A 12332-nucleotide genomic window follows, 5' to 3' on the forward strand; every position below is an offset into this window, starting at 1 on the left:
CCAATCACAGAGTGGGTATTTGCGCAACGGCGGTTAACGGATTGTCAGAAGTTACCACAGCCACAAAGTCAAAATTGTATATATCGAAAAAAGTCATGTTTTTGTATCTTAATTTAAAGTTAGGGTTAGTCATAAAGTTAGCAGTTCGGTTAAGGTTAGGGTTAACGTTATGTTTAAAATGTCATTTTAAAATTAATTGTAGAAATAGGCGGGATTTAGCCATAATAATGACTTTGTGACTGTGGTAACTTGTGACGACCCAGTTAAAGGGTCAGACTTCCTCATACATTTTATTATTAGGTGGTTGAGCAAGATTTCAATTCAATTTTGTAGTTTGTATGAATGAAGTTGTAATCTGTGAATAAAACTGTATTAAACGAAATGACATATGTCCTTCCAAATGGCGAGATTGAATTGCATGTCTTTTTTTCCATTCTATGCTACTGCCACCACCTGGAGGTTTCGTGAACCAAGTAGAGGATCATGTTTTTTCTATGATCATATTAGATCAGCAAGCACCAAGTGAATATAATAAAGATCAATTTCATATACAGTTGAATGCTTTCTACAGTTCTTCAAAATAACACTAGGCAGGGCTCCCGGGTGGTGCAGCGGTCTAAGGTACTGCACCTCAGTGCTAGAGGAGTCACTGCAGACCGTGGTTAGATTCCAGGCTGCATCACAACCGGCTGTGATTGGGAGTCCCATAGGGTGGCGCACAATTGGCCCAGTGTCGTGTTTGGCCGGGGTAGGCCGTCTTTGTAAATAAGAAATTCTTAACTGGCTTGCCTAGTTAGATAAATCTTTTTATGCGTAACAAATTTTTCAACCATCACCCCTCAACTTTTTGTGTTGCTTACAATCACACCATTTGTGATGTTTACAGGTATACATGACCCACAAACTGCCTCCTTTGTAGAGGAAAAAAACAATACTTGATCATCAAAGACCTGAGCAATGAGTGGATTTTAATGTATCAGCTATTCTTGATACTCTGATGAGAGCTCTCTGGACAAATGTTAGTGAACTATTCTACAGCGCAATATACATCCTAGTACTGGATATAGACGCTGTACTTCAATAGTTCAAACCAATGTTCAATTGATTATAGAAGGTCAGAAAAATGGGTTTACCAGAAAAGGTTTATTCAGCTGTTCAAATAAGGAAACAATTCCTTGGAGTGGCAGCAGTGATGGCTGTTCAGAAATAATCATGAACAGTATACAAACCAACATTTTAAAAAGACCACACTGAAAAAGACCACACCATTAAAGAAATGCCTAACATAAAAGAAATTAAATCATGTGCTTAAACCAGCTTCATATTTATCTGTTTTACCATTTACACCAAGAACAAAACACCAGTTACAATAAAGAGATTGGTTGAACTCCTGAAAATGCACCAAGTCAAAGCTCATCCACCCAAAACACAACCTCTGCTGGCCACAAGCTATGTTGACGAGTGGAATCTCAAATTAAAAACAAAGAACATGCTTACCAATTGTGTACTCGGTTGATCAGTTATTTTCATTCATATCAAAACAAAGTTTGAATTGAGCCATTACTAAGGAGGAAGTGAGAACTGTGTGCAAATACATTAAATTATAGTTTAAAGCAGAATTGTATCAAGTAGGTCTCAAATTAGAACTGCAAGACAGGCCACCAGTATGTTCATACATTCAGGAAAACAGTGTTGTAAAAAACAATGACAATATGCACCCACATAATAAATACGTTGTTACAATTCCAATATTTGCTAGATTTCATTTAGAAAATCCACTGGGTTTGTTAAAAGTAACTTCAAACCTGAACGTATATTAAAAATTCAAATTCCGTGAATGGCATCTAAAAAGCAAAAATCTGCCATGAACCGTTGTTGTTGTTGTTGTAGTAGTAGTGGAGGAGGTGACTGGGATGAGATGCTGTGGGACGTTAGGATCCAACTCGCGTCGTGGTGGTCTTCCTGTCAGAGAAGAAGCTCCTCAGCAAAACTACCTGGCTGATGCTGACCACCAGCAAAATGAAGGCCTCTCCAATGGACCAGAAAGCCACTCTTGTGTTGAGGTCCTCGGCACGGCTGCGTCCCTGACCCTCCCGCAGACGGAAATGTGTCTGATAGTCAATGACCGATTTCAGGGCCTCATGAATGGACACACAGGCAGACTCCATCTGAAACAGAGGTATTTAGAGTTTAAAGATCCTTACAAGATCCTTGCATGTTTTGACATACAAGCACTGCAAATAACCAACCACTGTTTGTCAATGCACACTATTCCCACATGACATCTTCACCTAATGGGGCCCACTGAAATCCAATGACATTTCATACTGTTGTAGAGATTTAACCAATTGTTTTTTTGTTTGTTATTGAACTGCCATAATCAATATCACATAGAAGAGCATCTCTCAACAATAGTCATTTTAACAGACCTACCTGGGTCAAAGCAGTGACCCTGTTCTCATTGGGGAAAAGTGGAGGATCCTCTCCAACTTGGAAATCGAAGTAGACTGTCTTGTGCGTGAAGGTGGAAAACTCATTGCTGAAGCAGAACTTGTATGTTCCATTCTTGGCAGCCGTGAATGTAAAGCTGTCGTACTGCTTCTTCATTTCTTTGTAAAGAACAGTACCATCTGCATCCTCCAGGCGACAGTCAACATCGTAATGCCCACCAGTGACAACCTGGACAGAAAATGTGTTGTTTAAAATACAGCCTATCCATTTCGATATAAAACTTGGTTCCATAGTGGTGGAATTATTATCAATATTAATTCCCATAACTCCATGTCATAATGTGAGGGCCTCAATTAACTTACCTGGAACTCAAGTGTACACTTGGTACCAACGGTAATATCTTCATAGAAACACTGTTTTGCGTTATCCGGAAGCTCAAATGTAAGCTCAGAGCCAAACGCCCATCCACAGAGCAGGTGGACCCAAAGCACCTGCACAAACAGTCTGATTGTACCGTGATAACTGCACATCTTGGCGGATGGAAGATTGTCGATACTGTTAATTTTATATCGTTGTGGACCTGCAAACACAGAACATTTCCAGATAATCAAACAGATAACTACGTAATCTAATAAAAACGTACACATTGACAAACTACAAATAACAAATAAAATAACAGAAATAGAATGGCAAAACAAACCCGGAATTCACAACTAACGTTAGCTAGCTAACTTGCTATGCTAATGTAGCTAGCTGACAAGGCCGATTAACTAGGTATCCACTTCTATTAGAAATGTAGTTCGCAAAATTAAGTAGGTTTACAATTACAACATTTGTTAATGCGTATTGTTCTAATATTTTAAGGAGTCATTTAATAGCATACTATTTTAGTTAAATATTGTGTTTCGTCCAATACCACTCACCTCAAATCCCTCACCCGGAAACAAGTAGCTACTAAGAGACGTAGCATTAACGTCACTCCTCCGCGACGCTCGTTCCTCAGCCGATCTTCTTCTTCTTCTTTGGTGGGGTTTTTGGGTGGTTGGCATCTAACTTTATGTCCCACCTACTGTACTGGAGTGTGGGACAGAGACAGGGAGAAACTAAATCTGCCTGCCAGCCGCGTTGCTCTTAAAAAGATAACAACATATTTGAGACTATATCTAATGACGTTCTACTCAATATACTCCTTAAACTAATTTCCCGTAACCCCTTCTCCCTCTTACTAGATCTCATCCTCTCTCTTTCCCTCCAATAATGTCCCCACTGTATCAATACATGCTCCACTGTCTCGGTTTCCTGGCAATACTTACATTTTCCTGTTGGATGCTTTCCTATTACATGTAAGGTCTTATTCAAATGTCTGTGTCCCACCCTTAATCTTGTAAATATAGCCTTCTCTCTTCTGTCCCTTCCTGCCGTTCTCCCCTCCCCAACTTTCCTCTGCACTTGAAATAAATACCTGCCCGTGGTATCTCTAACCATTTTGAATCTAACTGTACCTTCTTATCTGTGCAATCCGGTTTCCAAGCTGGTCACGGGTGCACCTCAGCCACGCTCAAGGTACTAAACGATATCATAACCGCCATCGATAAAAGACAGTACTGTGCAGCCGTCTTCATCGACCTGGCCAAGGCTTTCGACTCTGTCAATCACTGCATTCTTATTGGCAGACTCAACAGCCTTGGTTTCTCAAATGACTGCATCGGCTGGTTCACCAACTACTTCTCAGATAGAGTTCAGTGTGTCAAATCGGAGGGCCTGTTGTCCGGTCCTCTGGCAGTCTCTATGGGGGTGCCACAGGGTTCAATTCTCGGGCCGACTCTTTTCTCTGCATATATCAATAATGTCGCTCTTGCTGCGGGTGATTCTTTGATCCACCTCTAAGCAGACGACACCATTCTGTATACATCTGGCCCTTCTTTGGACACTGTGTTAACAAACCTCCAAACGAGCTTCAGTGCCATACAACTCTCCTTCCGTGGCCTCCAATTGCTCTTAAACGCTAGTAAAACTAAATGCATGCTCTTCAACCGATCGTTCCCCCCACACGCTCGCCCAACTAGCATCACTACTCTAGACGATTCTGACTTAGAATATGTGGACAACTACAAATACCTAGGTGTCTGGTTAGACTGTAAACTCTCCTTCCAGACTCATATTAAGCATCTCCAATCCAAAATTACATCTAGAATCGGCTTCCTATTTTGCAACAAAGCCTCCTTCACTCATGCTGCCAAACATACCCTCGTAAAACTGACTATCCTACCGATCCTTGACTTCGGCGATATCATTTGCAAAATAGCCTCCAACACTCTACTCAGCAAACTGGATGCAGTCTATCACAGTGCCATCTGTTTTGTCACCAAAGCCCCATATACCACCCACCACTGCGACCTGTATGCTCTCGTCGGCTGGCCCTCGCTACATATTCGTCGCCAGTCCCACCGGCTCCAGGTCATCTATAAGTCTTTGCTAGGTAAAGCTCCGCCTTATCTCAGTTAACTGGTTCACCATAACAACACCCACCCATAGCACGCGCTCCAGCAGGTATATCTCACTGGTCATCCCCAAAGCCAACACCAGTTTGGCCGCCTTTCCTTTACAGTTCTTCACTGCAAATGATTGGAATGAATTGAAAAAATTGTTGAAGTTGGAGACTTATATCGCCCTCACTAACTTGAAGCATCAGCTATCTGAGCAGCTTACGGATCGCTGCAGCTGTACACAGCCCATCTGTAAATAGCCCATCCAACTACTTACCTCATCCCCATATTGTTTTTATTTACTTTTATTTGTTGCTCTTTTGCACACCAGTATTTATACTTGCACATCATCTGCACATCTATCACTCCAGTGTTCATTTGCTAAACTGTAATTACCTCGCTACCATGGCCTATTTATTGCCTTACCTCCTTACTCCATTTGCAAACACTGTATATAGATTTTTCTATTGTGTTATTGACTACTTTTGTTTATCCCATGTGTAACTCTGTGTTGTTGTCTTTTGTCGCACTGCTTTGCCTGATCTTGGCCAGGTCGCAGTTGTAAATGAGAACTTGTTCTCAACTGGCCTATCTGGTTAAATAAAGGTGAAAAATATATATATATTTTTTAAAATCTCTATTCCAATGCTCCTGCCATTTGTCCACCATCACTGTCCATATCAGGCTTTTTGCCTCTGCCTTGCTCATTGAAACTACCACATCCACATCCCCACTACTTAGTGCTTGTTTTGCCAGTACATCAACTGCCTCGTTCCTCTCCACTCCCACATGAGCTGGGACCCATGTAAATATGATCTGTATACCCATTTGTTTACTCCTGCCATGGGTTTGTATCACCTCATAAAGCGGGTCTTGTCTGCTACGTGATATAAAGGACTGGAGACTCCTTAACACTGCACATGAATCGGAGCAAATAACTACTCTTTCTGGCTTAACTTCCTCCTCCTACTGCAAGGCCAACAGCATGGCCACCACCACTGTCGAATATACAGCCAGTTGATCTGTAATACGTTTCCTGACTTTCACCCCACATTCCTGCACTACAATGCTGACCCAGTACGTCTTGTCCTTGGATCTTTTGAACCATCTGTGTACATGGCCACAAAATCTTGATACACAGTATCCAGATGTCTCTTAAACAAATCAGATGGATCAACACCCTCCCTATCTTTCTGTAGTCTCTCCAATACTTCTAGATCTACTACTGGAGGTGGGAGTAGTCATTGTGGATTTACAGGAATAGCTACCGTTAGGCTAAACTCCCTTCCATACATTCTCATCTCCTTCGCCTGGGTATTACCCACCCACCCAAAGCTTGTGTTCTGTCTTTGCTCATGTTCCCAGCATGCCTGTAAAATCCCTTTTGCAGGATGAGATACCCCATGTCCCTGTAGGTTGACCCAAATAATTCATTGCCAGCTGCTGTCTCCTAATCTGCAATGGCATTTCCCCCATCACCACCTATAGTGTAGCCACTGGGGATGTCTGAAATGCCCCAGTCCTTGTCCCTGTATGACATCTAGCCAAACCATACGCTATACTTCCATAGACTATTACAGATCGGATCAATACAACATATATGGTCTTCAATGAGGCATGCCCAGCCCCCCACTCCATCCCTGTCAGACAGCGCATCACATTTAGTACCTTCTTATACTTTCCCACCACTCTCTCAATGTGTTCTGCCCAGGTCATTCTAGTATCAAAGTATACCCCAAGGAACCTGAAGGCACCGACCCTCTCCAATATTCTCCCATATAACCTCAAGCATACCTCATCTCCCACCTTCCTCCTGGTAAAGAACACTGTCTGAGTTTTCTCTACTGTTATGGGATTTTTTATGAATAATGACTAAATGAGGTATACTGCACTATAACTGGCAAGAATTCTACCCTGTCTTTCTTGTAGTGTTAAATAATGTTTGTTCATTAGGAAGGGGTTATATGGCATGTACCTAGGAAGAAAGGAATGTATGTGGGGGTAGAAAGAGAACGGAGAGGGGCATTAACCTGTGTTGGAACTGACCTGGATGTACATTTGTGGAGATAAGAGGGGACAGCGAGAGCTCCTCCAGAGCTCTAGTATCTGGGGGAGCCTGGAACTGTCAGCTGAGTGGTTATAAACTGTGGTGAGACTCATGAGAAAATCCCTATGTTGGTGTGTATGTATGTGTGTAGGTTAGGATGGTATAAAAGGAATGTATTTGTGTAAACTGGAGAGCTCTCGCAAATAAATCTGGATCTGATCAATTGTGAGCTGGAAATTTTATTTAAGACCAGAACTTTACAACCTCTGGCTATCAGACAGATAAACATAAATTGGAATCTATGAACATTGATTCATAAATGACTTAACATCTACAGAGAACCTAAATCCCCACGTTAATGCCCACCGCTCTACCTTATCAATTTATTTCTGTACCTTCCAGACTTTGCATGGCACATTTCTTCCTCTCTTCCATAAGGCCTCATCATCTGCAAATAATGACCTCCCAATATCCGGCTGTACCTGAGACTAAACATCATTGATCATGATTGTGAATCCCTCAACCGATCAATCAAATGCTGCGTTCATATGGTAGTTGGAACTAGGAAATTCAAAAATGTCAGACTTGGTAACTGATTGAACGCAGCACGTGTATAACTACAACCATTTAGCGAGTCGGAAATATAAGAGATTCCTAGTTCTAGTTCCGACTAAGACGTGAACGAGGCAAAAGACAGTACAGTATGAAGATATACTGCTTCCAAGATCATGTAGATGATCAGCATTCACTGACATTCTTGACGATTCTGTGCTTCCAACTTTGTGGCAACAGTTTGGAGAAGGCCCTTTGTTTCAGCATGAAAATGCCCCTGTGCACGAAGTGAGGTCCATACAGAAATGGTTCGTTGAGATCGGTGTGGAAGAGCTTGAATGGCTTGCATCATCAGCATTCACTGACATTCTTGACGATTCTGTGCTTCCAACTTTGTGGCAACAGTTTGGAGAAGGCCCTTTGTTTCAGCATGAAAATGCCCCTGTGCACGAAGTGAGGTCCATACAGAAATGGTTCGTTGAGATCGGTGTGGAAGAGCTTGAATGGCTTGCACAGAGCCCTGACCTCAACCTAATCGAACACCTTTGGTATGAATTGGAACGCCGACTGCGAGCCAGGCCCAACATCAGTGCACGACCTCACTAATTCTCTTGTGGCTGAATTTAAGCAAGTCCCCGCAGCAATGTTTCAACATCTAGTGGAAAGCTTTCCCAAAAGAGTGGAGGCTGTTATCGCAGCAAGGGTGGGACCAACTCCATATTAATGCCCATGGTTTTGGAATGAGATGTTCGATGAGCAGGTGTATCTCAAGTTTTGAGGGAGTGTGTAATTGGCATGCTGACTGCAGGAATGTCCACCAAAGTTGTTGCTAGATAATTGAATGTTAATTTCTCTAACATAAGCCTCAAGTCATTTTAGAGAATTTGGCAGTATGTCCAACCGGCCTCACAACCGCAGACCACGTATATGGTGTTGTGTGGGCAAGCGGTGTGCTGATGTCGTTGGCTAGCTAATGGTGCTTTCAAGACAACTGGGAACTCTGAAAATTACGAGGTCAGATCATGATGTTAGTGATTTTCAGGTCGGAATGTCAGAGCTCTACAAACAGGCTGATGGGGTCAACTTGGGGTCATGATAGGGGCCGCACCAAATGTTTGATGTATTGTAATTATTGATTATGCTTATCTTGTATTAATAGAAGGGGAAGGGCTATAAGAACCCTCCCCCACTACATTTATAGGGTACTAGACTACAGATTAACAATATATGCATTATAAGGTTTAATATTGTTCCACAGTTATTTTCTAGTCTCTCTCTCTCTTATAAAGAAATGGTCTGAGAGATGTGTGAGTTTTTGCAGTCAAAACAGGGTGTCTGTGAGAATGCGCCTCAAGGCTAAAAGAGACTCATAGACACAGAACCCTGCAGGGGAGTGAAAGAGATAAGAGACTAGTCAGACATACCACTATAAAGCAACTTGGGGAGTGGAAAATTACTGCTGAGCACTTAGAAAACACTGGAACTATTGTCTCTCTTGCAAGTTTGTAAAACTGCATATGTATGGGCTTGGTCTCATGAGTAGAAGGTATTGACGTAGGCAGTTACATCACTAGGGGTTGACTGCAAGCATATTAAAAGCAACTTGGACTTTTCCTATTTTGCAGATCTCAGAAGAGACAGTTGTATGTTTGATGTTTGATCTCTGACTTCTGTCTACAGCTGTATTTTGATAAAAATTGTTATGATTTATAAGTGCACATTTTGAGGAGTCCTTATTTGTTAAGTAAATAACGGAGCCCAGAAAAGTGGAACCAACAAGGCCCAAATTGGAATTCCGAGTTGGATGACCGTTCAAAAGATTTTTCCCAGTCAGAGCTCGTTTATCCAGAGTTTTCAGTTGTCTTGAACACACTGAGGCCGGAGATTTCCGAGTTCCCACTCGTTTTGAACACGGCATAAGCTCTAGGTAAAATATAGTTTTTTTTTAAAGCTAGGCTAATGCCGCATTTATATGCTGGTCAGAACTAGGAACCTCAAAAATGTCCAACTTGCTGATTCATTGAACGCATCAAGTTTATAACTACAACCAGTTAGAGAGTCAGAAATTGCAGAGTTTCCTATTTCCGACTAGGACGTGAACGCGGCATGAGCTCAAGTGCAGAAACACATCATCGAGACTAACTGCCGTCTCACGCCGAACTGTGCATGTGAAAACCGTCAAGAATCAAAGCCACTCCTTAAAGTTGATTTTGACCAATGTGAAAACGTGTCAGTTTGTCACTTTCACGAGTTTGGAGTAATAACATATTCAACTACTTAAGACATTGGCTAGAATATAGGTTGTGCCTTTAGATTTCGAGAAAATTAACAACTAAGGAAGAATGTTTAACATCCCTCATTTACTTCTACAACGCCAAACCCCGGCCTGGTATGGTCTGCTTTGCAAGCGTTCCCCAAAGTCTTGCGATATTGCGCCTCTGGGTCGACGCGCTGACGACAGACAATGCCCCTTGACAGAAATGATGGGGGCCACCCAGAAACAGTGTTGCATCTTTTTTTGGCATTGTATTCATGTAAGGGATCTGTTAAGACATCTGTTGAGATGGGGCCACCTTACAGTAAGTGCTGTTATTGTGAAGTGGAAACGTTTAGGAGCAACAACGCGAGGTGGTAGGCCATACAACTCACAGAACAGGACCGTTGATTGCTGAAGCACGAAGTGCATAAAAATAGTTGGTCCTTGGTTGTAACACTCACTACCCAGTTCCAAACTGCCTCTGGAAGCAACTTCAGCACAATAACTCTGTCTGGAGCTTCGTGGCCGAGCAGCCACACACAAACTTGGTAGAAGAGGAATAATGGTCTGTGCCTGTTTTTCAAGGTTTGGCTAGGCCTACAATGACATTCTAGGCGATTCTGTGCTTCCAACTTTTTGACAACAGTTTGGGTAAGGCCCTTACCTGTTTCAACATGTCAATACCCCCATGCACAGAGCGAGGTCCAAATCAAATCAAATCAAATCAAATTTATTTATATAGCCCTTCGTACATCAGCTGATATCTCAAAGTGCTGTACAGAAACCCAGCCTAAAACCCCAAACAGCAAGCAATGCAGGTGTAGAAGCACGGTGGCTAGGAAAAACTCCCTAGAAAGACCAAAACCTAGGAAGAAACCTAGAGAGGAACCAGGCTATGTGGGGTGGCCAGTCCTCTTCTGGCTGTGCCGGGTGGAGATTATAACAGAACATGGCCAAGATGTTCAAATGTTCATAAATGACCAGCATGGTCGTATAATAATAAGGCAGAACAGTTGAAACTGGAGCAGCAGCATGGTCAGATGGACTGGGGACAGCAAGGAGTCATCATGTCAGGTAGTCCTGGGGCATGGTCCTAGGGCTCAGGTCCTCCGAGAGAGAGAAAGAAAGAGAGAATTAGAGAGAACATATGTGGGGTGGCCAGTCCTCTTCTGGCTGTGCCGGGTGGAGATTATAACAGAACATGGCCAAGATGTTCAAATGTTCATAAATGACCAACATGGTCAAATAATAATAAGGCAGAACAGTTGAAACTGGAGCAGCAGCACGGCCAGGTGGACTGGGGACAGCAAGGAGTCATCATGTCAGGTAGTCCTGGGGCATGGTCCTAGGGCTCAGGTCCTCCGAGAGAGAGAAAGAAAGAGAGAATTAGAGAGAACATATGTGGGGTGGCCAGTCCTCTTCTGGCTGTGCCGGGTGGAGATTATAACAGAACATGGCCAAGATGTTCAAATGTTCATAAATGACCAACATGGTCAAATAATAATAAGGCAGAACAGTTGAAACTGGAGCAGCAGCAAGGCCAGGTGGACTGGGGACAGCAAGGAGTCATCATGTCAGGTAGTCCTGGGGCATGGTCCTAGGGCTCAGGTCCTCCGAGAGAGAGAAAGAAAGAGAGAAGGAGAGAATTAGAGAACGCACACTTAGATTCACACAGGACACCGAATAGGACAGGAGAAGTACTCCAGATATAACAAACTGAGCCCCCCGACACATAAACTACTGCAGCATAAATACTGGAGGCTGAGACAGGAGTGGTCAGGAGACACTGTGGCCCCATCCGAGGACACCCCCGGACAGGGCCAAACAGGAAGGATATAACCCCACCCACTTTGCCAAAGCACAGCCCCCACACCACTAGAGGGATATCTTCAACCACCAACTTACCATCCTGAGACAAGGCTGAGGATAGCCCACAAAGATCTCCGCCATGGCACAACCCAAGGGGGGGCGCCAACCCAGACAGGATGACCACATCAGTGAATCAACCCACTCAGGTGACGCACCCCTTCCAGGGACGGCATGAGAGAGCCCCAGTAAGCCAGTGACTCAGCCCCTGTAATAGGGTTAGAGGCAGAGAATCCCAGTGGAAAGAGGGGAACCGGCCAGGCAGAGACAGCAAGGGCGGTTCGTTGCTCCAGAGCCTTTCCATTCACCTTCCCACTCCTGGGCCAGACTACACTCAATCATATGACCCACTGAAGAGATGAGTCTTCAGTAAAGACTTAAAGGTTGAGACCGAGTTTGCATCTCTGACATGGGTAGGCAGACCGTTCCATAAAAATGGAGCTCTATAGGAGAAGGCCCTGCCTCCAGCTGTTTGCTTAGAAATTCTAGGGACAATTAGGAGGCCTGCGTCTTGTGACCGTAGCGTACGTGTAGGTATGTACGGCAGGACCAAATCAGAGAGATAGGTAGGAGCAAGCCCATGTAATGCTTTGTAGGTTAGCAGTAAAACCTTGAAATCAATACAGAAGTGGTTTGTCGAGATTAGTATGGAAGAACTTGACTGGCCTGCACA

General features: G+C 43.3%; 1 protein-coding gene across 3 annotated transcripts; it reads right to left on the reverse strand.

Moving 5' to 3' along the window:
* Window positions 1–1124: 1124 nt before the first annotated feature.
* Window positions 1125–3482, reverse strand: tmed7 (transmembrane p24 trafficking protein 7). 3 transcript variants are annotated; one of them, XM_020467534.2, is made up of 4 exons: window positions 3375–3482; window positions 2814–3031; window positions 2434–2679; window positions 1125–2168 (listed from the first exon to the last, which is right to left on the reverse strand). In XM_020467534.2, exons 2-4 carry the CDS (start codon window positions 2979–2981, stop codon window positions 1932–1934), a joined length of 651 nt encoding a protein of 216 aa, XP_020323123.1. In that variant the 5' UTR covers window positions 2982–3031; window positions 3375–3482; the 3' UTR covers window positions 1125–1931. The 3 variants fall into 3 exon arrangements, with proteins under 3 accessions (XP_020323123.1, XP_031673119.1, XP_020323132.1); XM_031817259.1 differs by lacking the exon at window positions 3375–3482 and adding an exon at window positions 3335–3373; XM_020467543.2 differs by lacking the exon at window positions 3375–3482 and adding an exon at window positions 3152–3176.
* Between the last annotated feature and the right edge of the window lie 8850 nt (window positions 3483–12332).

The sequence above is a fragment of the Oncorhynchus kisutch genome, linkage group LG3 (assembly GCF_002021735.2).
Source record: "Oncorhynchus kisutch isolate 150728-3 linkage group LG3, Okis_V2, whole genome shotgun sequence".
In the NCBI taxonomy this organism is placed as follows: domain Eukaryota; kingdom Metazoa; phylum Chordata; class Actinopteri; order Salmoniformes; family Salmonidae; genus Oncorhynchus; species Oncorhynchus kisutch.